Genomic DNA, 27,884 nt, shown 5'->3' with positions numbered 1-27,884 from the left:
ACTTGAATTTAGGAGTAGGAGGCGAGCTATGCCGAGAAGTAGCCAGAGAGACTGGGCTTGAGTCCAATCATAAGTAGAACAGGAGATGCCAGGAGAGATCACTTAACGTGGCAGATTAGCTGTTAAGATTTCCTGTTTACTTCATCTTCATCCTCTCCTCACCTCCCTTGATTCAACCTTACCTCCTAGCCTCAAGGGAAACACACACACACACACACACACACACACACACACACTTAAACGAAATAAGGGGTACAAAGTAGTGGTATAAACCATGAATCTTAATGTGTGTTAGAATTCCACTAGCCAGCTCATTTTAGTCACAAGCAGAATAATGGTGAACACTGAAACCCACCCAGCATGTCTCTAGGACTCGGACCCCCCAGCTTCTGGGTCGGAGTTCATCTTCTCTCTCTTTGGTGGGAGGGTGTGTCCAGTGATATGGGCCATATTTCCCCCAGCCCTACCTTAAGTCATTCCAAACTCAAAACTGGAAGCCTCTAGTTAGAAAAAAAAACAAAAACATGGAAAAATGACCAAAGTCACGATACTGCTTCTACCTCTCAAAACAAATACTAAGGCTCTGATGAATGAGTCACTAGCTTGTTTCCCAAATGAGAATACTGACTCAGCAAATGTTTCAACAGGCTAAGATATGTGGTTTTCACATTTACTCCACCTTCTAATAACTCTGCATTTCCCCTGAATATTCTGGAAGAAAACTTAAGCCTCTGCCTGTAGTAAATCTATTACTTTAAATACCTCAATGTTTGAAGTCAAGTGTTAACTTTTAAAACACAGTAATTAGGAATGGATTAATGCTAACATGCAGCAGCAGTTGTAATAGACACTGCCATTTTTGAAAAACAAGAGAATTGAGAAGCATACTCTTCTCTTTTAATACCACTCACGATCAGCCCAAATCCAAGGCATTGCTGGGCTCTGCTGGCAGTCCAGCCTCATTGCAGGTAAGTAACATACAGGTGCAGAAGTTCCGCGGCCAGTCTTCCAAATTCATTTCTACAACAGTCCCAGGCTTCCCTGATAGCTCAGTTGGTAAAGAATCTACCTGCAATGCAGGAGACCCCGGTTCAATTCCTGGGTTGGGAAGATCTCCTGGAGAAGGCATAGGCTACCCATTCCAGTATTCTTGGGCTTCCTTTGTGGCTCAGCTGGTAAAGAATCCGCCTGCAATGTAAGAGACCTGGGTTCAGTCACTGGGTTGGGAAGATCCCCTGGAGATGGGAAAGGCTCCCCACTCCAGTATTCTGGCCTGGAGGATTCCATGGACTGCATAGAGTCGGACACGACTGAGTGAATTTCACTTTCACTTTTCATTCTTACATGGAAGGTTCACAGGCAGCAAGAAACAAATCCCCAACTAACTTTTTCCAACCCAGTAGGATTTGTGCTTCCCAAGTGAACATTACATATTGTTACCAAGTGGTAAGTTACTTTTCTTTTCTCCCTCATCTATGTGCAAATATATTTATATATATTAAAAAAATTTTTTGGCCACACTGCATGGCATGTGGGATCCTAGTTCCCTGACCAGGGATCAAACCCAAGCCCTCCTGCATTAGAAGCACAGAGTCTTAACCACTGGACAGTCAGGGAATTTCCATTAAGTCACTTTTCAAGAGAATGGTTCTTTGCCTTTTAGAGATTTATCCTCAACCTGCATGGAATATTGGCTTTGTGCCAGGTGTCTTGCAGTGTCTGGGAGCAGGCAAGGAGGCCTCTACCTTGATGGACACGCACAGTTACAGAGCCACATCCTCAAACAGCTCAGCTACATGGCTGGCTGATGGGGGACTGGTCACCCTGGAAGAAGGAATGGAGGCAAGGAGAGGGACATTTTTTGATTGTTCACCAAGAACTCAAGCCTGCGTTTGCTTTGTTGGAGCCAGGTGGAGTATTCCCTGTGTAAGGGTCAGAATTGATCAATGAGTAAGTGTGCTAATTCTACTCCAGGTATATCCCCCTGGCCTTGCAACATAGGTGGAGATCTTGTAACAGAGAAAAATAAACTTGGCTTCATATTGGATCTATTCCTTTAGCTCCAATCTTTGTGTTCTGTTGCCTGTGCTTTGTCATGCTGGCTCTGTACCTTTTATAAAAGAATGTGGCCTACAGTCTGAAATACACAGGAAAGCCCATTCTCAAGGCTCTGACCTTTAAAAGTGTACCAGTTTCTAATCATAGAGAGATTAAAAGGTTGCAGAACATAGAGAATAACATTTGTTTTGTTGGAGGTTTGCAGAACACCATGACCTGACCTATGCAGACAGCTGCAAGTAAAATGACTCTGACATTAAGAAGTTTGCAACAATCAGCCACGTTTCCTCCCTTTTTAGTATTCTGAAGGATGCCTGAATTCAACTCAGGTAAGATGGTTCTTTGGGACACTAGTCCACCATCTTCTTGGGTTGCTGGCTTTCCAAATGAAGTTCTATTCTTCGACCCGACACGTCATCTCTTGATTTATTGACCTGTCACGCAGTTAGCAGTACCAGTTTGGACTCGGGAACAGTCTTAGTAGAGCTGACCTGAAGCAGAGGTCTACCTGCTGAACATCGCCCAAACTAAGAAGGTAAGTCAAGGATGATTTTCAATATCTTTATTAAGAAATATCAAAAGTTGATTACATTTCCATACACAGTTTTACAAAGTTCAAGTGGAGGGGAATGTAGGGAGGCCATCAGTATGCCTGTTTGGACACCACAATCACTTACCAAAAAGGTGACCTTGTCACTTTTGGTCATCTTAACAGTGGTCCACGCAAGCTCTCTCCCACTTTCACTAGGCCACAGCACAATACATTACTTGGGTTTTACTAAGTTATAAATCCTTAAACATTTGTCCTTTTCTTCTGTCATTATCCTTCCCTGAAAAAGCCAAGCTGTTTGTAGAAAGCACAACTCTTGAGTCCCATTGACTGCTGTTTGCATCACATTTTCACAAAGCCTGCTTTGAGAGTTGGAAAACATTGCAAGTTACATGTTACCACAGCATACTTGGATGGAACCCACACACATTGTTATTTTTTATTTAACATTTAACAAAAAAGAGGGAAGCACTCAACTTGGAAACAAAACAGCACAGTCTTCAGTGGAGAAGTTAAGTGCAGGACAGGGCCTGAAGATTCCAGGAAGCTCCTCCAGGAGGTCACCAGGGTGACCAGGAACAATTGGAGGCAGGGATATCAATACAGAATACAGAAAGAGAGCCCCTTAGGGAGGGAACATCACAATCTTTTGTGTCAGGGATACTGAATCAAAGGGAATTACACTTTCAAAAATAATCGGGGCTAATGGGTCCTTGGCACCCGACAGGACACAGCAGTGGTGTGGTGTGCCTCGGTGAAGGCTTGTGCTGGGTTGTCTAAAACTGGATCTCTGAAGAGACTGTCCAGCAGCATCAGAAAGTGCTGTCTTCAGAGGAAGGACTCCTTATTCACCCACATGAGACTGCGGGTCTCGTTGGGCTTGCACTCATACTCAATGACAGAGAAGGGACTTCCCCACTGGCAGTGATCTCGCTTGTGGTAATTGTAGAACTTGACCTGCCACATCGTCTCGAAGGTCCCAATGTCAGTGAACTGAGGGAAGAGAAGCACACCCCATCAAAAACTCATTCTGCCACTAGCAGTAGACAGCTGATGTTCGTGGAAGAGGTGTTAATAGGGAAGAACAAATCTGACTCCATTTTAGAGCTGTTTCTTTTACTTTAACCTTCACATTCTATTGTTTTGCTTCGAGGTAAGAATGTTACCTGAAATACACAGGATAGCCCATTTTCAAGGTTCTGACTTTTAAGAGTACACTTTTCTACTCATATGGAGGTAAAATGTTGCAGAACAGAGAGTAACATTCATCTTGTTGGAGGTTTCCGGTAACGTTGTGACCTGACCGATGTGGACTGCTGCAAGAACAAAGGAAGCCTGCGCCAAGAGGTTTGCAACGACTAACTCTCCTCCCTACACTCTGCCCCCTTGCGTTTTAGTAACCAGTATAATTACTCCAGGCTCCTGTGATAAAAGCTTAGGCCTTTTACTCTAACGAAGGATCTTCCTCTGTTACAAGAGAGATTTTCCTGAAAAGCTATCTGTAAGTCATTTATTTCTCTATAAAATCATATTCCCATTGCACTTATTGCATTTGCTATGATATTGCCTTTAATAAAAATAACTCCCCAAATGTATATGTTTCCCAAATTTAAGTTCTGGAAATGACTCTTAGAATCTCAGAATTTCAGAGCTTGCCACAGAAGGGAGATTGGGAAGAGAAGAGAGGGAATGGTGTTTACTGATTGTTTTTGGTTTCTATTTCAAAAAACAGTTGTACAAAATAACGTGTGTACAACATGACTAAACATAACATACAACTGCCCTCCCATCATTAATTTCAACTCCAGGAAAACCTATTTTATTGAAAGCATTTCCTTGTTAAAGACGCTAACTTTCAAGTACTATTGTTTATAAGCCATGCCCATGCCTCAGGTTTTGATTATACATTATCCAAAGCCACAGTTGAGTACCTACTGTGTGCCTTGCACATAGAAAAATTTGTATAAGGGATGCTCCTTGTTCCCAAGAAATTTGCCTTCTTCTTCCAGAAGACAGGCCCTGAAAACACTGCACAGAATCCTCCAGAGTCATGAGCACACAATTCTCATGTAGCTGAGAAGAGGGTACAGAATACCCTAGAGGCCACTGGGCAGGGGCTCAAGTGGCCTGCAGGGTAGCCTGACCCTGCCACCATCTCCTGGAGCTATTTAGGGGACCTGGCATTAAATAGCATGATGCCTGTTGTTATTTTCTCCTCTGACCCTCCCTTGTCATGGGAGGAGACAGGCACTGACTTAGTAGGGTTCTTAGACTTGTCAGGAGCCAGAAGACGTGGAGGGGGGAGGGCAGGGAGCAATAGGAGCCTTCTGCTTGCGGCTGCCACAGGGGGAGGGTGATCAGGTGCTTCCCAGATAGCTTTCCAAGATGCTTTCAAAATTATATCCTGCACCATTGCCTCATCTTGTTAATCTGATCCCAAAACAAGGTTTGGCTTGCCTTTGGAAAATTTGCTTGACTTGTAACAGTGGATGATGTACCTCGAGTCCACAAATCTTCTCTCAGCTAAGAAAATGAAGTCTCTCTTTTTAGAAAGGAATGACTTAAAGACCTGTGCACAAATATGCAGCTTTATTCACAAAAGCCCTAGACTGGAATCAACCCAAATGTTCCATCATTTACCTGCTGATAGACACATTTTGGTATATCTATTAATATAAAAAGGCTTTTTACTTAACAATAAAATAGAACATACTGATTCAGGCAGCAATAAGGTTGGATTTCAAAGTCATGCTGAGCAAAAGAATCCAGACCCCAAAGAATATATGTACTATATGATTCCATATATGTTTGTACATACATATGTGTATCTATATAGTTTATAGTGATAGAATGCCAGGCTCCTCTGTCATGGAGTTTTCCAGGCCAGAATACTGGAGTGGGTTGCCAGTTCCTACTCCAGGGGATCTCCCTGACTCAGGGATTGAAACTGCATCTCTTGTGTGTCCTGCACTGCAGGTGGATTCTTTACCTGCTGAGCCATCAGGGAAGCCCCAGAATATAATCTATGCTGAGAGGAAATATCTGTGGTTACATAGGCTACCTGAGGTAGGAGGAGGGGATAGATGATTGATGAAAATGTGCCACAGGCAACTTTTTGCAGGTGACGGACACATTTTACATCTTGATTGGGGTGGTGGTTACAAGAGCACATGTATGTGTTTGTTAAAACTCATTGATCAGTATACTTAAAATGGGTATATTTATTAAATGTAAACTATACAACAAAGTTGATTAAAAATTAAAAATATTGATTTTTAATGAGCAACAAGGAGACAGGTATTCTTAACCCTGCCAGTGGGAACTGAATTACACAGCCTTTTGGAAGGGTAATTTGTATCAAGTAAAGCTGTGAACATAACTTGGGTATAGCAATTTCACTTATAATTTATCTTGACATCACAGGGTTCAGAATAGTGAAAAACTAAATACTAAATTTCCATCCTTAATTAATTATGGCATATCTATATAGTGGGATACTATGTAACAATTCTAAATGTAAATATTTAAATAAAAAATTTCTATTATTCTGTATTGTCACCTGAACTAAGCAGAGTACCAACAAGACTGTCTAGCATTAATTTCATTAAAATTATACATGTTACAGACTTTCCTGGTGGTCCAGTGGTTAAGAATCTGCCTGCCAGTGTAGGGACATGAGATCAGTCCCTGGTCCAGGAAGATCCCACATGCCGTGCAGCAACTAAGCCCACATGCCACAACTAATGAGCCTGTGCTCTAGAGACTATGAGAAGCGACTACTGAGCCAGGGGCTACAACTACTGAACCCCATGCCCTAGAACCTAGGCTCTGCAACAAGAGAAGTCACAGCAACGAGAAGCCCGTGCACCACAACTAGAGAGGAGCCCCCACTCTCCGCAACTAGAGAAAGCCTGCATGCAATGCAGACCCAGTGCAGCCAATAAATAAATTACATTTAAAAAATTATACATGTTACTGCTGATGGAATAAGTTTAATTTTCTTCTATGTACTTATTGGTACTTTAAAGATTTAATGATCAAATTTTACTTTTATAATCAGAAAAAATGTTAAGCCAAATTGTATTTACAAGTTTTACCAAATAGCTAATATCCTTAACATAAAATATGTGAAGAACTACTAAGAACATTTGGATAAAACTGAACAGTTCATTAAAACAATTGGCTAACTCTGAAAAATATTCAAATGTAGTATTATTAGTAATTAAAGAGATACAAACTTTCAGAGTTTTGTAACTTGCTCACCTATCAACTTAGCAAATATTTTCAAATACCAGAAGCAATTTAAGCCTAAAACCTTAGGAAAGTTATTATGAGAAATGGTGGTATATCTGTACCCTGAATATGTATAACCTCCACACAGAAATTTAGGTGTTTTTTTTTAATGTATTATTTATTTAGTTTTGCCTCTGCTGGGTCTTCGCTGTTGTGCAGGCTTTTCTCTAGTTGTGGCGAGTGGGGGCTATGCTTTGGTTGTGGTGCCCGAACTTCTTACTGCGGTGGCTCCTTGTTGGGCGCATGGGCTCTGAGGCATGTGCGCTTCAGTAGTTGCAGCACATGGGCTCAGTAGCTGTGGTCGGTGGACTCTAGAGAGCAGGCGCAGTAGCTGTGGCACACAGGCTTAGTTGCCCAGGGGCATGTCGAATCCTTCCTCATCAGGGATTGAAACTGTGTCTTCTGCATTGGCAGATGGGTTCTTTACCACTGAGCCCCCAGGGAAGCCCAGGAATTTAGTTTTAATGATGACAGAAGATGATTAAAACAATGTTAACAGAAAAGAGATGGCTGAAAATGAGCTCAAATACACTAGGATGTATAGAGAAAAGAAAAAGGAAAAATATTAACAATAGTTCCCAAAGTAAACTTTCTCTATCTTCCTACTTAGATTTTCTGCAATAAATGTTACTCTTATAAGCAGAAAGAATATTTTAAATGGTGAAATGGATCTATCACCCCTGAAAAATTAACATAAATATCCCTCAAACCCTAGGGATTTAATAAAACCTATTAAGGATACATATATCCTAATGAAAACATTACAACTTTGTTTATAATACCACCCTTAAGTGGTAATAATAAACTGATATCTCATTTTACAAATCACCGAGATAACTTACTATTACTTTTGACCAACGTAGGATACTGTACATTTTAAGTGCAACTGAATTAAGTTATAAAAATATTTTATAAACACCAACTAAACTTTCTCAGGAGCAGCTTGAAACAAGGTTAGGTAAGTGGGAGAAACAATACTGCAGCCTTTTTGGAACTAGATATAAATAAAAGTTAGTCACAAAAACAAATAAAGATGATTATGACCACAGGCAATAAACAAAAATGAAAGCCCTTAAGGCACTACACTTACATCTGAGTAACCTTACAACTAAGAAAGTCTCCATCCAAGAATTCTCAGTAACACAGTACACCAAAACAGAAATATGTTGACAGCAAGTCACAGCTAAAAATTCTACTCTGTGGAGAAGGAAATGGCAACCCACTCCAGTATTCTTGCCTGGAAAATCCCATGGACAAAGGAGCCTGGTGGGCTGCAGTCCATGGAGTCACAAAGAATCAGGACTGAGTGACTGAGTGCGCGTGCACACACACGCACGCACGCACACACACACACACACACACAACTTCTGGACATTAGCTGATCTGACCTGCAGGAGACTAAGAGCCTGAGGTTGAAACTTGTAAGGCAACCCCCAGGTGAACTCTGAACTTCACTAGCTAGCTCCTCTCTGTAGGCAGAGTGCGGTGAAATAGAGACTGTAAGAGAGAACTGTGCTGTTATTCCTGTCTGAGGTCGTACTCCAAATCCTCTTTCATAAGAAAGACCTGATTTTGATGAACTTCTTTAACGTGATCGTGTCGAGTTCATTGGTGTTAGCGTCCTCTTTGCTGTGATCAGCAGACTGATTTGAGAGTCGTATCATCACTGTGTAATGAGACTGGACACCACTGTTTGCCTTCTTTTCCTGTCATCATGTGTGTGCGGGTTGGGGGAGAGGGAATCCATTCCAGATTCATGAATAAATGATTTTTAAAATTTTGCCCTGAAAAAAAAAAATTCTACTCTGTTTCTCTTTTATTAATGTTGGATTCAAGGTCATGTTATAGTAAACTTAACTGCTGGTGACTAGGCATTATTTTCCTCTCTCCCACATCTTAATTGTTTTAACTTCTCATAAGCGCTCTTTGTAGTCTTCCTTCTGAAGCTCTATTTCCTGGCCATCTCTACCTAACTCAGGATTTCTTCTGTTCTGGCTAAGAACAGATGGGGTCTTCAAAGCTGACATTGTTTTTGAAGAACAGAAACAACTACACAGCTCTCTACCCGCTCCCAACCCATCTGTGCCTTCCAAGGAAAATCTACCCAGGCAAGCTCCCCAGTGATGCAATTAGACACAGTATAATTCTGTGCATTTAATAGCTCTCTTTTTTAAAATACACAATTACTATCATTTAATCTCATTCAGTCTTGTGACTGGTTTTAACATCTCCATTTTGTGGATGAAAGAACTAATTCAGAGAGGTTACGTGAGTTGCTCTAGTACTGTGCAGCCAGCTAGTGGTAGGAGCAAGTCAAGAAGCTAGGTTTCCTCATTTTCATCTAGAAACTGATAACCAGTGTACAAGCAAATGAGCTATAAGCTACTGAACAGTGTTTCTTTTTCCTCCCTGAATGAGAAGAACATCTATGAATCGTCATGTGTAGAATGTTTTAGGACGCCACTACAGACTGACTGTATCTCCCCAAAACTCATATGGTGAAGCCTAAATCCCCAGTGACGGTATTGGAAGTGGGATCCTCCAGAAGTAATTACAGCGGGAAGATGGAGCCCTCATGAATAGAATTAGTGCCCTTATAAAAGTAGACATGAGAGGGATGATCTGTTTCTCTGTTCCTTATCTGTTTCTCCCATGCTAAGAAAGAAGCTGTCTATGAATCAGAACAGTGTTCTCATTAGACACCAGGTCTGCTGGCACCTTGATCTTGGATTTCCGGCCTCCAGAACTGTGAGAAATAAATATCTGGTGTTTAAACCACCCAGTTTATCGTATTCTGAAACTGACACTCTACTATACATCTGGACATTTTGTTTACTTTAGTGTTCTTACAAGTTACAAGCCTTGGTACACTTTAATTTCACAACCAATGTGAAGGGGAACCCATCAGATTCTAAGGAGAGGAGAATCATTTGTTGTCCTCAGTACTAAGTGAGGAATCTTGACTTGTTAATAAACAGTAAATATTTTATTAATTTTTTTTTTCTGTTGTGCTGGGTCTTTGTTACTCTGTGCAGGCTTTCCCTAAGGAGAGCAGGGGCTACTCTCTAGTTGCGGTACATGGGCTTCTCACTGTGGTGGCTTTTCCTGTTGAAGAGAAAAGGCTCTCGGCACAAAGGCTCTGGGTTGCAGCACTTGGGCTCGGTAGTTGTTGTATGGGTTCAGTAGTTGTGGCTCATGGGCTCTAGAGTGTGGGTTTAGTAATTGTAGCACATGGGCTTAGTTGCCCCATGGCATATGGAATCTTCCCGATTTGTGGATTGAACTCATGTCTCCTAAATTGGAAGGCAGATATTTAATCACTGTACCACCAAGGAAGTCCTGAAGAATTTGTTTTAAACAATTTCTGTGGTGGTCTTACAACCATATGACCTAGAATCCCCAGAGTACTTCTCTCTATTCACCATTCTACTCAATTTCACCAGTGACTTGTGAAATTCATCAAGAATAAAGCGACTCAGAAATTCATTGACTTAGGAGCACAGAATGAACTTACTGTATTGATAGATGTTACTTCATTAGTAAACTAATTCAGTGTAAATAAGCATCTATAACTTTTACTGTGGTATGACCTACCAATTCCTACTGGATTCTGAACATCTCTATTCCTGTATCGTTTGAAGTTTTATTAGTAAATCCTTATTTTCCATTTCTCTTAGCTGAATAGATAGGGTTAAAAGTTCTAAGTCTTATAAGTATACCTAACTTCATAAGAAATTGCTAAACTTTCCCAAAGTGATTGTGCCATTTTACTTTCCCACCAGCAATATGAATTTCAGTTGTTCTATTGATACATTCTCTCCAAAAGCTGACATTGCCAGTTCTTTTAATTTTAACTGTATAGTAGTAAGAAGAAGAAAAGCAATAAAGAGCAGAAACGAATGAAACAGAAAAAGGAAAACAGTAAAGAAAAACTGATGAAACTAAAATCTTCTTTAAAAACTCTTTAAAATTGATAAAACTGAGCAGGAAAAAGAAGGCAAATTACCAATATTAGGAATGAAAGATGCTATCACTATTGATCCTATATTGGTAACAACATGGGATCCTTAGATTAGGAACAATGGTATACCAATAATGGGCTTCCCTGGTGGCTCAGTGGTAAAAACATCTGCCTGCCGATGCAGGAGACATGGGTTCAATCCCTGCATTGGGAAGATCCCTGGGAGAAGCAATGGTAACCCACTCCAGTATCCTTGTTTAGGAAATCTCCAGGACCGAGGAATCTGGCAGGGTGCAGTCCATTGGGTTGCAAAAGTGTTGGCCACAACCTAGAGACTAAACAACAACATATACCAATACATTTGGTGTACAAATGTACAAATTCTTTGAAAGACACAAACTATCACTAAATCTCTAACTACTAAAGAAATTGAATTTGTAATTAAAATTCTTCCCAGGAAGACAATTTCAGGCTCAGTGCCTTCATTGATAAATTCATACACTTAAGGGGAAAATACTGATTCTACGTAACAAAGGAAGGAATACGTCTCAATTCATTTTGTGAAGCCACTGTTACCCTGATACCAAAACCTGACCAGGATATTACGGGTAAAGGAAAGTTGCAGACAAAAATTCCTCATGGATTTATGCATAAAATTTACATATAATTTTATTTGCTTGAAATATTAGTAAATCAAGTCCACCAATACATAATAAAGGATATTACACTGGGAGGTTTATCTTCAGAACTTAAGGATGGTTCAATATTTGAAAATCCATGTAATTTGCCATATTAACAAAATAAAGGAGAAACACTATGTAATCATATCAATAAATGCAGAAAGAACATGTGGTAATTCAACTGCCTTATACCTTATTTATACTTATACCATCCTTATTTATACCTTTTACCATCCTTATACTTTATTATCATATATATAATAAAAACTCTCACCAAACTAGGAATAGAAGAAAAGTTCTTCAGTCTGATTAAGGGCCATCAATAAAAAAAAATAGCTAACATCACCTTCAACGTTAAGTGAACTGAGTCCTTTCCCTATAAGATGGAAATAAGGCAAGGAGAGCAGTTGCTTCTATTCCTGTTCAGCATTGTATTAGTGGCCCTAAGTCAGTATCTTAAGGCAAGAGGGGGAAAAAGGGAAACAAAACTTTCAATTCACAATAAAAATATGTGTGCAAAAACTATGAAGCAATTAACAAGCAAATTCAGCAAGTTTGCAGGACCCAAAATCAATTTAGAGTAAATCATATTTCATAAAGAAATACACTAGCACTGAATTAGTAGTATTATTTTTACTATTTGCAAATTTTGTGGGTGAACATTGGCCTTGTGTTATTTATATATATATATTTATCAATAGTGAAATTATCATTCTTTAATATTTATTGATGATTTGCATTCCTTTAGCCTCTTTACTTTTTGCTTATTTTTCAATTTCCCATGTCCTTCTCTTTCAATTTCCTATGTCCAGTAAGGTTCTCTTTCTTACTGGTTTCTAAGAATTCTTTATATATGAAGTAACAGATTGTGCCAAAATATTAGAAAGAGTTGACATGAGGAACACATTTTACGTTTGGGAACGTATGTGTAAGCGGCACAACACAGGTTCACAACAGGCTCATGTACTGCTTGCCTCATTCCTCCAAACTCCCCCCAGTCTCCTGTCTGAGAGGGCCAGACAAAAGGGGAATAATGTGATGACTATCATAACGCAGACAGAATCTCCCTTTGAGCTCTCTCCTTGAAGGGACTAAGTGGAGAATTAGTCCCATTAAAGTACAAGTCAGCAATACTCTTTGAAATGGGGGTGGAGAGCTTTTAGAGTTGGGTGTTGTTGTTTAGTCACTAAGCCGTGCCCAACTCTTTTGTGACTCCATGGACTGTAGCCCTCCACCAGGCTCCTCTGTCTGTGGGATTTCCCAGGCAATAATACTGGAGTGGGTTGCCATTTCCTTCTCTAGGGGATCTTCCCCACCCAGGGATGGAACCCACATCCCCTCTGTCTCCTGTACTGGCAGGCAGGTTCTTTACCACTGAGCTGTCAGCGAAGGACTTAGAGTTGGGTATCATTCATTAATTCCTTGTACCAGGGCCTCTGGAATTATGTGAATAAAGAGATCACTGCCACTAATCTAAGTCAGATGGCATTTGATAACATCCTGAGTTCAGCTTCAGGGCTGCAGCATTGTCTGCACAGGCAGTGGTAAATCGAGGCAACACTGCTTAACCATCCATGTTATAAATAAGCTTTTCACGTGTCACCAAGTATCATTTGCCTTTTGGTTTAAATTGCCTTTTAAGGAAAATTTAATTTAACTTTGCTTACAATGTTTAATAGGAAACCTACATTTATGTAATCAGAGTTTTCCATTTTTAATCTTTGGATTTCTTCCATTTTTACCTTTGAATTTCTTCCATTTCTTTTAGGTTTAGATAGATTCTTTTCATTTTGATTTTTTTTTACAAAGTTGATGCTTTAGAGATAATCTCATAATCCATCTGAAATATTTTTTGATCACGAAAGAAGGAAAGGCATCAGGAAAGAAGAACAGAGCCTCCCAAATAGCCAATTTATCCTAGCATCATTTATCCAACGTTTAAAAATCTGAGAAACTATTTTGAGGTAACCTTAGACTTATAAGAAGTTGTTTTGGTGTCCCTTTAATTCAGCTTTCCTTGGTAGCTTCACCTACTTGATTAATTGACTTTACCTGGACATCTCAAGACTTCATTATTACTTGTGTAATTGGTTGTGTCAGCAATGTGTAATACTTAAGCTTGACAAAAGTTTTGTCATAGGATAGTGTTAAAGCATATGCAAGGCTTTCATCACTAAAATGAAATTTTCACTTAACATTTCAGCTGCTTACTTAATCAAGAAAACTTCTAATTTCAGTTAATAATTCTAATTTCAACTGTAATTGAATCAGCCTATCACTGATAAAATACAGATGCATGGCTAATGCACAAACCAAAAGCTGTATGATCATTGTTGGAACAATCAATCACCTGCTTCTTCTAGAGTAGAAATTATATTTAAGGACCTAGGCTTTACTGCTTGGACCCATAAAATGTGAAATACCATTTTAAATCTTTTGGAAATGATGTACAATATAAACATAAATCAAGTTTGAATTAGAGGAAAGTTAAATCACATAAAATCTAAAATTATGGGAAAGCCAAAATAGACTGTTGACTATGAAAAAATAACCATCTTCATTTTAAAAGAAGAAATCATAATAAAAAATGAAAAATTTTAGTGTAATTGTATTCCTATACAATGGAAAATAAAACAGAGCAAAAGTAAGAGAAATAGGATAGGTATGACAGATTTTTTTCTTTATTAGGAGTCTGTGATTTAAAAAAATAATTTTCAACAGAAGCATTGACAAAACATGAAAGAACAATCTACAGAAGAAACAAAATTAAATTGACATGTAGAAATGTTCATTCTTGTGATAGTGAAAAGTAAACTGGAAAATCTATTACATTTGAAGTGATTCTTGGTGATGTCATAATTATAACAAAGTCAGTAGGCTTCTTCATTGCTAGCAACATTGTAAAATAGTATGTACAACTTAAAAAAAACCAAACACCAAAATGCCATATTGGAGAACAACCTTAAAGATTCAGTTCTTTTGACCAAATATTTTTACTCAGATTGAGGTAGATATATATGTATATACATATATAAAATTTTACACTATAGCACTTTTTATGATGGGACAATCAATATATCTAATATCTGGGTAAATCTAATCGTGATACATTGTGATAGAGTCTTATATTACCATTAAAATTTTAAAAATATGTAGAAAGTTGGACAATATATATTAAAAATGATTGCAACTATAGAATGTATTTATGTGGAAGTTAATCTGAAAATGAACCAAATAAAAATGTAGGGATTACCTGGTGCTTTAAAAGTTTGCTCACATTTCTGAATCTTGTCTTGATATTTCACAGTTTTTTAAAGAAACATGCAAATCCCCTGAGACGCTGGGATGCATTGCCACACTTCTCGGCATGCCTGTACCCAACCAGGAAGGAATCCTATATGGATTTGTTGGGTTTCAGTCCTAGTTGGTGTCATCCTAAATGACAGTATTTGAGAATCTGACTTCTTCAGCAAATAACTAGTATCATACCCTATGGGTAAGTTTATAATTTTTATACCCTGTTAGGGCTGACAGTGGTCTTAGTGATCAAAGAGTAGAATCCACCTATTTGTATTAAAGAAACAGGCCCACTGAGTTAAGCCTGGGATCCCACTGCCTGGAATCACAGTTAATTATGGGGCTTCCCTCATGGCTCAGATGACAGAGAATCATCTGTAATGCGGAAGACCTGGGTCAAGAATATCTCCTGGAGAAGGGAATGGCAACCCACTCCAGTATTCTTGCCTGGAGAATCCCATGGACAGAGGAACCTGGCAGACTACAGTCCATGGGGTTTCAAAGAGTCGGACACAACTGAGGGACTAACACACAGTTAATTATAGAAGAAGATGGCCTCCTAATACCTTCATAACTTCCAGTTTTAATTCTCACATTCTAGAGGTTTCCTCAGGCACCCACACCACTGATGTTTCCCTTGATAAAGTATGTAATTTTAATAATCCAGGAACTTGCTGCTTAACTGACTGTATTTACCTGGATAGTTCACGGTTTTGGTGTTGCCTGTGAGAATATGGTATGTCTACACTTTTTAAAATTTGAGTCATAATAATGGTAACTTAAAAATGTCACAGGATAATGATGAAACTAGCTGAAAGCTTCACCACTAGAATGAACATTTGAATTCAATACCAGAGCTGCTAACATACAGAAAACCTCTAATTTCCATTGTTTTCCTGAGAATCAGCCTACTACAAATAAAACACAAATGCATGGCCAATGCTCAAACCTAACGCTATGTGATCACTGCTGGAACATTCAACTATCAATCACCTGCTTCTTCTAGAGTGGAAATTATATGGAAGAATCTAGGCTTTACAGATGGAACTCAGGATTCTTGAGTTAGAGCGTAGAGATTCTTTTCCCCAAAACACACCCCAAAGGCACTGCATAACTTAAAAGCTCTCCAGCCTTTTAGCAGGTACCTGGACAGGCAATCCAGACTTACTGTGAATAATAAAATCTTTCTTTTTATGGATGTGTTTAAATTATACTCACATTAAAAAAAATACTGTGTTTCAGTCTCATTCAAAATAATGTAGATGTTCTTAGTTTACAAATCCAATTAAGTTTTTAACCAAGTTCTAAATTGTTTATTAATTGTTCTCCCTAGTGTTGTTTTTACACTTGCAGCAAAAGAAGTGTGACTCCACACCCTTTTAAAACCCCAGGAAGTTATAGCTCTGCCCATACTGGCTCCAGGGAGAAGGTGGGGAGGGGAGGTCTCCTCTCCTGTCCGGTGACCACCTGGAACGGGATACAGTCTCATCTACTGTGACTGCCTCTGTACCTAATCCAGGGCTCAGTACCAGTTCAGTGAAAGAATGAACAACTTAAAGTCAGCTCTATGGCCTTTTGAGCTCTCATTAGAATTCTGATAGATGGCCAATAGGCACATGAAAAGATGTTCAACATCACTATTAGAGAAATGCAAATCAAAACTGCAATGAGGTACCACCTCACACCAGTCAGAATGGCTATCATTAAAAGGTCTACAAATAACAAATTCTGGACAGGGGGCGGAGATCTCTACACCATTGGTGGGAATGTAAATTGGTGCAGACACTATGGAAAACAGTATGGAGTTTCCCCAAAAAAACTGAAAAGAGAGTTGCCATATGATTCAGCAATCCCACTCCTGGGCATATGCCCAGACAAAAATAAAAGTTTTAAAAGATACATGCATCACTATGTTCAAGCAGCACCATTTAGCCAAGACATGGAAACAACCTAAATGTCCTTTGACAGATGAATGGATAAATAAGATGTGGTGCACACATACAATGAATATTACTCAGCTATCAAAAAGAATGAAATAATGCCATTTGCAGCAACTTGGATAGACCTAGAGATTATCATACTAAGCAAAGTAAGTCAGAAAGAAAAAGACAAATACCATATGATAGCACTTACATGTGGAATCTAAAATACTATACAAATCAACATATCTATGAAAGAAAAACAGAGTCACAGAGATAGACAACACACTTGTGGTTGCCAAGGGGGAGAGAGGGTAGGGGAGGGAAGGAAAGGAAGTTTGGGATTAGCAGAGGCAAACTATTATATATAAGATAGAAAACCAACAAGGTCATACTGTATAGCACAGGGAACTATGTTCAATATTTTATGACAAACCATAATGGAAAAGACTATGAAAAACACTATATATATATATATATATATATAGTCTTCCAGGATTTTCTGGAAAATATAAACATATATGACCGAGTAACTTAGCTATACAGAAGAAATTAACACAACACTGTAAATATACTAAACTTCAATAAAATTAAAAAAAATTAACAAAAATAAAATTCTGATAAGCATTTGCAATTCTGCTTCCAGTTAATCATTCCTTTAACTCTAATTATTGATACATATGCTATTCTTGATACACTAGAATAGAAGCATACTTGTTTGATACAAAAGAAATCTATTTTGATCCACCAGCCCTTTACTGGATATGTGATCTTCAAATATTTTTTTAGAAGTCTAAAAATACCTTTTAAAATGTGTTTCTGTAGAAATGGATAGTTTTCTCAGAAAACCAACTAAAATGGACTCAATAAAATCTTCAAAGCCTCTCCAAAGGCAAACTTAATGGACTAAGTTTAAAGTTATGGATATTCTTTCCAAATATCTTTACTTTGGATCCTGACTTTCATGGGGAAATTCTGTCAGACTTTCAAATAACAGCTAAATCATACACCATGTAAACAGTTTCAGAGCACAAACTATGAAAATGTGCCCAATTCATTTTATAAAGCGATTAACTCTAACAACCCATCTGAAACTGTGAAGACCTTCTGTCCTTTGCCCATTTCCCTTTCTAATCTACACATTGCTACTAGACTGATTTTTAACAACTGGCAAATCTTATCACCGTTACCAGGAAATGGAAGTCCTACATTGAAATGTTTTTTTAAAATGATGATAATAGTGGAGTGGAACTGTTAGATGAAACTTACAAAGATGTAAGTTTGTAAGAAACTGACAAAACGCAAACAAAAGCTATTTGATGCCTTTAAAAAGCAACTGAAAGCAAGACAGAAATCAGTTCCTCTTGAAGGATCTCAATTCTAACAATTAAGAACTGTCCCTGTGGTTTTTTGCCTGAGGGTGCTCCCCAATCCCAGGCAGTTCTCGAAGAAGGAAACAGCAGTTTTACCTACTGGAAAAGGGAGAAGAGTGTCCTGGGCTGGAAGAGCAGCTGGAAATTTAGGGAGAAAATCCTGGAAGCAAGAGAGCTACAGAAGAGGTGAGACCCAAAATCTTGACTATGACTACGCCATAATTCTACAGGCTAATCGCACGTATAGGCTGCTGGGAGGGGGTTTTTCCTGCTTGAAAAAGCAGACAAACCAGTAAAGAGTCTATTTCCCCCCACCAAACAACATAAGTTTATTGTTTCATAGTTCAAGAGATTGGTGGTGGTTTAGTCGCTAAGTCGTTTCTGACTCTTCTGCGACCCCATGGACTATAGGACGTCAGGCTCCTCAGATGTCCCCAGATCAGGGTGTTAGCATGGTTGATTTCATCTAAGTGAAGCGTCTCTTTTTGAAAGAGAAAGTTATGCTGAATAAGATTTGGAAGTTTGCTGCCTTTTTTTTTTTTTTTTTTTTAATTGAATGCATTCCCAAACCTGAGAAGTTGAAGCCTTAATGGCTTGAAAGTACCAAAGCAAAGGGCTCAGGACTGGCAGAGAAACTGGAAATTTAGAGGAACCTGAGGGTGGATGATACCAAAATCTTAGTATAAACTGTCCAATTCCTTAGCTGACTGCTAAACTCCACTGGGACAAAGGGGACTAGGCTAGAGCAGCAACTGGAAGTTGAAAAAAAGTAAGCAGAGACTTCAGCTGCTATCCTACTGGAAAGACAGAATTTGCTGCTTCAGTCCAGGAATGTAACTCAAAAAGAGAATAATCCTCAGAAGAATAAAATAAACTAAAATCAATAATATACCATCTATAATGTTTAGTTTCTAATCAAATATTATCAAACAAGTAACAAAAGAGGAAAGCATGACCCATATTCAGGAAAAAAGTCATTCCTGCTCTAAATGGGATTAGATACCAGATTTACCAAATAAATATTTCAGACCAGCAATTATAAATATGCTCAAAGAGGTAAAGGGGTATATGGTCAAAATGGGCAAACAGATCAGGAACCTTGAGAAATGGAAACTATAGAAAATACAGATAAAAATTCTAGAGCTGAAAAATATAATGATAGAAAAAAAATCAGAAAACAAGCATGAGTAAATTGGGGCAGATGAAAAAAACAGTGAACTTGCGTATATATCAATACTGCTACTGCTAAGTCGCTTCAGTCGTGTCCAACTCTGTACGACCCCATAGACGGCAGCCCACCAGGCTCCCCCGTCCCTGGGATTCTCCAGGCAAGAACACTGGAGTGGGTTGCCATTTCCTTCTCCAGTGCATGAGAGTGAAAAGTGAAAGTGAAGGCGCTTAGTCGTCCGACTCTTCGGGACCCCATAGACGGCAGTCCACCAGGCTCCTCTGTCCATGGGATCTTCCACGCAAGAGTACTGAAGTGGGGTGCCATTACCTTCTCCATAGAAAGTATATAATTTGGAGATCCATAAAAGCAATTGGACAAGATCTTAAAGACCTATAGGATAATACCAAACTGTCCAATGTGTAATTGAAGCACTACAAGAAAAGGAGAGAGTAAAGTTGGAAAGAATTTGAGGCAAAATAAAAATTAAAAATAACTCAAATTTGGTAAGAACATTATAGACTCAAATTCTATCTCTGTGTGTATAACCTAAATTAAAATATTTTAATGCACGCAAAAGAAAGAGATAATTCAGATAGGATTGAAAATCAATGAAACAGAAAAATGGGTCAGTGAAGCATATGAAAACAAAACTGGGTTTTTGAAAAAGCCAATAAAATTGGTAAATCTCTAGCTAGACTGGTTGGGGATAAGGGAGGAATGGCAATTCGTAAACATAAAGAATGAGTGGACATTATTAGAGATCCTAACACATCAAAGGATGGTGGAGGATTATTACCAACACCTTTGTGCCAACAAATTTGACAATTTAGTTGAAATAAATCAATGATATCAATGACAAATTATACAAATTAACTCAAGAAATAAAACCTGAATAGCCCGTTATCAAAGAAGGAAGTTGAATTTGTAACTAAAAGCCTTTAAACAAAATGAAATGCGTGCCTTCATTGGTGAATTCTATCCAACATTAAATAAAAATAATATTTTAATAATAATAATATAAACTCTTCCAGAAAACAGAAGAGTGAACAACTTTCAAATAATTTTATTATTATTCTGATACCAAAACTAGACAATGACAATACAAAAAAAGAAAACCACAGACCAATATTTCTCAGGAACACAGATGTAAAATCCTCAATAAAATGTTAATGAATCAAATCCAGTCAAATATACACGGAACATACCATTGACCAATTGGTATTTATCCTAGTATTCAATAACTCAAAGTTGTTTCAACATTGAATAAACAATAAAATCTACTAGAGAATAAAGAAGACATTATATGATCATCCCAGTAGGTAAAGAAAGAATATTTGAAAACATTACACATTCATATTTTTTAAACCTCTCAGTAAAATTTCAATAAATTAGTGATAGAAGGGAACTTCATTAACCTGATAACAGGCATTTAATAAAAAACCCTACAGCTAACATTGTACTTAGTGTTGAAAAACTGAATGCTTTCTTTCTGAGATTAAGGAACAAAGATGTCCACTCTCATCAGTTCTGCTTAGCATCAAACTGGAGGTCCTAGGCATTGCCATCAAGACAGAAATAAAAGGAATATGAATTGAAAAAGAAGAAGAAAAACTTTTTCTTTGCAGAAGACATTATATCAAACATGGAAAAGCTTAAGTGTTCTATAAAAAAAAAATCCCAAACAACTATTAGGATTAACAAGTGAGATTAGCAAGGCCTCAGAATTCAAGATGAATATAGAAAAAAATCAATTTTATTTCTATAAATAGTAAATCACCATATATAATAGTATTTAAATATGAAATACTTAATGAAAAATTTAACAACATATATATAAAATCTGTACAGGAAACACTGTAATGCATTATATAGAGAAATTAAAGCTTTAAGACCTAAATAAACAGATGTATTTATGTATCCGAAGACTCAATATTTAAGTGTCAAATCTTCCCAAACTGCCCAATTTGCAAACCCAATTAATATTCCAGTTCTTGGAGAATTGGAGAATGAACTGACAAGTTCATGCTAAAATCTATATAATAATGCCAAGGGCCTAGAATAGTCAAAATGACTTTGAATAAACAAAGCTGAAAGATTTAGGCTATCCAATTTAAAGACTAAAATATAGATCATGAAATAAAATGTTTTAGCTCTTGTAGGTCTTTTGCATTTCGAAACTTAAAAGACTGATATAATTAACTATGTAAAGTAACTAGAATTCTTATACATTGCTGGTAAAAATATGAAATGGTACAACAATCAGGATATTTCTTATATGGTTAAATGTATACTTACCATGTGATTTGTTAAATCTCCTCTTAGGTGTTTACTCAAGAGAAATGAAAACATGTTCACTTTAAGACTCATACTCAAATATTCATAGCAATTTTATTTATAACTCCAAAGGCTGCAAACAACCCAGCTGTTCATTTATTGGTAAAGGGATAAATAAACTCTTATATATCCTTACCATGAAATACTACTCATAACAAAAGGAACCAACTATTTAAACAAAAACATTATACTACAACATAATGCTAAGTGAAAGAAATCAGCCACAATGCCATGATTCTATTTACATGAAATTCTAGAACCATTAGAACTGTTATTGAGACAAAAAGCTCAGAGTGGCTAAGACTGGGGGCACTGACTACAGATAGGCATGGAGGAAATTTTCAGGATGACCAGAAATGTTCTATATTTTTATTGGGGTGGTGATTATACACTAGTCAAAATCTATGTTACTGTACAGTTTAAATTGGTGTATTAATATATTTACGCTTCCCTTGTGGCTCAGCTGGTAAAGAATCTGCCTGCAATGTGGGAGACCTGGGTTTGATCCCTGGGTTGGGAAGATCCCCTGGACAAGGCAAAGGCTACCCACTCCAGTAATCTAGCCTGGTGAATATATTTACATAAAATTTTTATGTAAATTGTATACCAAAGTTGACTAACAAACTTTCAATGGATTCCCAGAGGCATGAAGGTAAATTCAATAAGCAGGCCCTATAACATCTAAGCTCTATTTACCTCTCCAGTTTAATCTTTTTTTAAAAAAAATTTTTATTGGAATATAGTTGATTTACAATCTTGGGTTGCTGCTGCTGCTGCTGCTGCTAAGTCGCTTCAGTCATGTCTGACTCTGTGCGACCCCAGAGACTGCAGCCCACCAAGCTCCCCCATCCCTGGGATTCTCCAGGCAAGAACACTGGAGTGGGTTGCCATTTCCTTCTCCAGTGCATGAAAGGGAAAAGTGAAAGTGAAGTCGCTAAGTCGTATCCAACTCCTAGCGACCCCATGGACTGCAGCCTACCAGGCTCCTCCGTCCAAGGGATTTGCCAGACAGGAGTACTGGAGTGGGTTGTCATCGCCTTCTCCGACAATGTTGTGTTAAATCCATCTTAATCTTAAGTCAGTCTGTACCTCACTGTCTGCTCAAGCTATGCTGGGCTACTCATTCCTTGAAACACATTTTGCTGTCCTCCAGCTGTTGATCGTTGTAGCTCCTTTTTCCTCAAGTGTTCCCTCTTCTGTCAGCTCTTAAGAAAGCCATCCCTTAAATCTTGGGCTAGACTAAGACCCCTGGTATATGTCCCAAGGGTACCACTACTTTTTTAGTACATTTTGTACAATAATAATTATTTACTTTATTATTGATAATCTTGTATAAAGTATGTTTTCCTCCTCTAGATTAGAAGCCCTATGAAGCCAGGGAAATCTATTCTGTTCACCACTCTTCCCCCAATGCCTGATATATAGAGGAAGTCTTTACATATTTGCTGATAAATCAGCCAAACAAAAAAAATATAAAATTAAAAACTAAAACCCTTAAATATTAGCATTTTCAATGTAACAACATATTAAAAATGATAAGTGACATTAAGTAGGGTTTCTTTGAAGAAATGAGAAGTTTAGTATTCTATATTATTTCCATAGATGGGTAAAGGAATGAAATGAAATTCAACACATCTCCCAATTATCTCTTAATGAACCAGAAAAAGGATGTTTTAACAAGACAAATATTTGAAACCAACAGTATATCTAATAGTGAAATGTTGGAGATAAGGATTACCACTATTAGTAGAAAACATTATTCTAGAAACATTAGCCAGTGCAATAAGGGCAGGAAAAAAAACCCAGAAAATGACACTATGATATGAATTAATAGATTGTGACTATCTACCTGAAAAATCCAAGATAAATGAATGAAGAATTTTAGTAAGCAAGTTCAGTAAGGTGGCCAATTATAAAATACACAAACATGTACTGTAAAAACAGTGCAGCAGTGGCATTAAGTATAGGCAGATCAATGGAACAGATAACAAAAATGTAGCGAGAGAATTCATTTTTTGCCACAAAGAAATTACTATAAAACTGATCACTGGAGAAGCATGGATTATTTAATTAACTGTACTGAGACACTGGGCTTCCCAGGTGGCTCAGTGGTAAAGAATCTGCCTGCCAATGCAGGAGATGTGGGTTCGATCCTTGGGTTGGGAAGTATTCTTGTCTGGGAAATCCCATAGACAGAGGAACCTGGCAGGCTAGAGTCCATGGGGTCACAAAAAATTGGACATGACTTAGAGACTAGAACAACAACTGGGACATTATGAACAAATATATGAAACTATGAGCTGATATAACATTTCATAATATTTGATTTTATATCCTTTCTTAAGGGAAAATAGTGATTATTTTCCTTTACATGGTTTCCATTTGCTTTGGCATCATACCCCAACACTCCCAAGTAGACCTTACCGGCATGGTGATCTGGATGGGCTGCCGTTCTCCACTCTTGGTTGGGGCCACACCTTCTGTGTCATATGTTCCTGTATATACGATTCTGTCCCCATCGGGCTCTTTAGACTTCAGTTCCAGTGGGACAACCACACCACCAATGGAAATGTTCCTGCAACGGACTTGAGTTGATCATATATGGTAGATATTAGCTTAGGCACCCTGTCCTGGTCTGGACCATAACCCTGGGCAGAAACCATACAGGGTTGGCTAACAGAGACACTGTGGTGTGATAGAAAGTTCTGAAACTTTAGGGAGCTTGTCTTTCCCAACTAACCAGTCATGTGAACCTAGATCAATGCTTAATCTCTCTGGATTGACATGAGTATTCTCATCCAGAATACTTGTACAAGGCTAAGTCAGATTCTGTCAATGGTCTTCCTCTTTAGTTTCTCATCCATGGAACTTTTAAAAATCTAGCTATACCCAGCCTATTTCAAACACTTGGCTTGGGGTGTGGTTTGGGCATTTGTAAATTTATTTTAACATTGCAGAGGTGATTCTAATGCACAGGTAGAATTCAGAACCACTGAACAAGTTCTCTAATAATTTTTTTTTTCTGTTGCAACAATAGAACATTAGGGGTCCATGATTTGGGGGGTACACTTCCTCAAGCCAGGCATATACCAAAAATTCTCACTGCATCATTCCTCATGTTAGGGTAATGGTTCTTGAAGTCTCATCCCTGGACCAGCAATGTCAGTATCACCTGCCAACCTATCAGAAAGCAAATTCTTAAGCTCCACTCTAGTGCTAGAGTTTACTACATCTACTTAAGGTGAGGTTCAGTCATCTGTGTTTTTTTTTTTTTTTTTAGTCATCTGTGTTTTAAAGAGCCCTCTAGGTGATTCTCATGTACACTCAGGTTTGAGAACCTCTAGTTAGGGCATTGAAGCGCTTTGAAAAAATTAAAGTATAACAGGAAAAAAAAAAGTTTTATCATTAACACAAATTTGTTTTTAGATTAACTTGAAAAATAGAGAACTATCCTGAGGGAACTAGACCAGGTAACTTGGTAGAAGAGTTTGCCAGGAAAAAAGGGAAAGGAAAAGTCTAGATCATATCTAGATGCATAGAACACTGGGAAATGTGAGGATAATGGATGCTTGGAGCTGCTGGGGATGCTGACAAGTAAATAGACCAAGAGCATCAGAATCAACCCAGGTTTGATTCTAGGTCTTTCAACTGGAGCCTGGCACCTAGAAGGTGGATACAACTTTGTTGAATTAAAGTCTATTGGCCGATACAACTTTGTTGAATTAAGGTGTATTGGGGGAGACTTAACCTATCAGCCCTTTCTCTGCACCCCACCTTTTGAGCTCAGCAAATGGTAGTAGATACAATACGGGGTGGTTTCTTTCCTCTTTCCACCATGCTTAGGCAGAAGCTGAGAGGTAAAGGACTCCACCTCTTATGGTAAAGGATACTTCCCCGTTCCTGCACTCTTCTACACTGACTTTCTAGCCCGAGGTTTACTGGATACATCAACCTCTGATAGCAGAGACGAGATAGTTTCTGCCACACACACACACACACACACACACACACACACACACCACCATCCTTTTGTTGTAAGGATGCTGCTAATCCCATCATCAGGCTGAAACAGACAATTCAGGAGAAAAAGAAACACACCAGGCAAAGAAAACTAGGCCTAAGTGGGGAAGGCTGCCCTCAGGCTTGCTCTTCCAGCCCCGGGATTCCAGGCTCATAATGGCTGATGGATGAGTGGCGAGCATCCTTAAGAAGCCCCAGTAATCAGCCACCCCCAATTTTATACCTCATAACTCAGCCTCTTTCCCTCCTTCAGTCTCGCAGAACTCGGCGGAGATGAACCGGAATTGCGGTAGGTGAAGCCCAGGGCGAGCTTCTCCCCTCCGCCCCACCCCGGCCGCCTGAGGGTCCACATCAATGGCTGGACAGAAGGGATGAGAAATTTACAAGAAAAAACCCCCAATCCCCTGGCTTCCAGTTGCAGTTTTAAACACCTCACCCTTAAGGCGTGGAGGGAAGCGAGAATAGCGAAGGAGATGACCTAGGGAGCAGACAGCTGACCTCATACCTCCCCCCAACAAAACCTCCTGGGCCCTCCGGGCGAGGTGAGAGGCAAGAGGTGCCCGGGAGAGGCTCTGGCTGTCCCGGGGACCTCGTTCCACCCAGCGTATCCCGAGACGGGCCGGTTAGCCGCGGCGCGCGCCCGCACTCACTCGACCTGCAGCGTGGTGGGCTTAATCTTCACCTCCACCTTGTAGGAGGAACCCGTGAGCAGCTTGATGGTGCGGTTCTGGCCGAAGCGCTGCCCGTCCACCTTGTAGAAAACCGGGCCGTCGTTCGGCTGGATGCGCAGGGCGATGGAGAGGCGCACGAGGCCCGGCAGGTCTCCCATGGCTGGGGCGGGCGGGCGGGCGCGGCGGCTCCAGGGGGGCGGAGGACTGAGCCAGCGGCGACCGGGAGGCTGGAGCGCGGTGGGCGGAGAGGAAGCGCGGGGAGGGAGAGGGAGGTGGCGGAGCGGAGGCTGCCGCTAGGAGCCCGAGCCGTCGCGGCCGTCAGCCCCGGCTTCCCAGGAGCAGCTCCGCAGGCTGTAGTCCCCAGCCCCTCTCGGCGAAGAAGCGGGCCCCAGGGACAGCTCCGAGGTCCGATGCTCCCACATCCCCCACTCCTCGAGCCGCGCGCTCCGCGGACCCATGGGGCTCACTCCGGCCCGCAGGCCGCGGGCAGATCTGCGCAACTGGAGGAGAGAGAGTTAATCCTGTTTACGCATTACAATCCCCTTCAGCGGGGGAAGCGGACATTTAGGCTCCTCCTAGGGCAGCGCGGGGCGGGCGGAGGGGAGGATGGGGAGGGACAGGGTAGATCCTGGGTTTAAGAGGCAGCCGCAAGACTCCGGGATCTGGATATCCCCTCGCACAGCGAAGAGCTGTGGACACCGTTGCTCGCGGATCTGGCCCCAGCCAGGCAGGAGGAAGCTGAGGGGCCAAAGCGGGGCAGGAAACCGTTAGCTAGTGATTTTAATCTCAGGAGACATGTTTTTCCAAAGCTTAGGGGACAAGGCTGAGGATACTCGCAATTCCATGTAATGTGGATTGCAAACCATCCTGGATTAGTAATGCGCGCAAAAAAAAAAAAAAAAAAGAAAAGAAAAAGAAAAAAAAAATAACCAATACATATTCAAGGAGCTACATCTTCTCTTGGGTGTGTATTTCCATTATGCATATCCTTGTCTCAAGAATGAAAGCGTATAATGAATCACATACATTTTCACTGATCTTGTAGGATGAGCTATTATAACCCTGTCAAAGGAATTGGCATGGGTCTAAGGCATGGTGACAGTGGCCAAGAGGAGGGATCAGTAAAAAAATTGTTGGCAGGGCATCTGGTGCGACACCCGCAGAGTTCAGATTTGCATATTAAGCATGCATAAGTCGGTTGACAGCTCGAGATTTTGGAGGCAAGGGGAGACCAAGGGTGTTATGGTCCACTGGGAATGGCTTCAGATAGCCAGGAATGATCACCTGCTTCAGCACCGCTTCGTGGATAGTACCAGGGCCGCAGAGCACACCTGGGTAATGGAGAAGCAGGTTAGTGAGGACGAAGGGGCGGGATGAGTCCGTTCGGTGGTTTTTGCTCACTCACGGTAGTAATATTTTCTTTAGAAATAGCTCCATCTCGAAGGTGATTTGTTTCCTACATTCTACAAATATAAATCAGCTTTTTTGTTTTGTTTTGTTTTTTAAAAGGAACAAAACCTGGTCATCTAAAAAAAAATAAATCAGCTTTAATTCTCA

General features: G+C 39.5%; 1 protein-coding gene and 1 long non-coding RNA gene across 3 annotated transcripts; one reads left to right on the top strand and one right to left on the bottom strand.

The window, feature by feature from the left end:
• Positions 1–875: 875 nt before the first annotated feature.
• On the bottom strand, positions 876–26,871 carry LOC113888669 (CB1 cannabinoid receptor-interacting protein 1). 2 transcript variants are annotated; one of them, XM_027535705.1, is made up of 3 exons: positions 26,307–26,871; positions 24,061–24,211; positions 876–1,188 (listed from the first exon to the last, which is right to left on the bottom strand). In XM_027535705.1, the coding sequence occupies exons 1-3, from the start codon at positions 26,483–26,485 to the stop codon at positions 1,066–1,068; spliced, it is 453 nt and encodes a 150-aa protein (XP_027391506.1). In that variant the 5' UTR covers positions 26,486–26,871; the 3' UTR covers positions 876–1,065. The 2 variants fall into 2 exon arrangements, with proteins under 2 accessions (XP_027391506.1, XP_027391505.1); XM_027535704.1 differs by lacking the exon at positions 876–1,188 and adding an exon at positions 2,606–3,601 and having other exon boundaries at positions 26,307–26,854.
• On the top strand, positions 1,566–2,741 carry LOC113888670. Its single transcript, XR_003510032.1, has 2 exons — positions 1,566–2,387; positions 2,504–2,741. It is a non-coding gene; the product is annotated as an uncharacterized LOC113888670 (long non-coding RNA).
• Positions 26,872–27,884: the final 1,013 nt, after the last annotated feature.

This window comes from Bos indicus x Bos taurus, unplaced genomic scaffold, assembly GCF_003369695.1.
Source record: "Bos indicus x Bos taurus breed Angus x Brahman F1 hybrid unplaced genomic scaffold, Bos_hybrid_MaternalHap_v2.0 tig00000856_arrow_arrow_obj, whole genome shotgun sequence".
Taxonomy (NCBI): domain Eukaryota; kingdom Metazoa; phylum Chordata; class Mammalia; order Artiodactyla; family Bovidae; genus Bos; species Bos indicus x Bos taurus.
This window is presented reverse-complemented; position numbering and strand designations above follow the sequence as displayed.

Excerpts from the sequence above, each read along its gene's own strand:
- LOC113888669 (XM_027535704.1), bottom strand. The coding sequence starts at position 26,485 with ATGGGAGACCTGCCGGGCCTCGTGCGCCTCTCCATCGCCCTGCGCATC. Across the intron at positions 24,212-26,306 it reads CCCACCACGCTGCAGGTCGA|GAACATTTCCATTGGTGGTG; the intron begins GTGAGTGCGGGC and ends AGTCCGTTGCAG. Across the intron at positions 3,602-24,060 it reads CCATCCAGATCACCATGCCG|TTCACTGACATTGGGACCTT; the intron begins GTAAGGTCTACT and ends CTCTTCCCTCAG.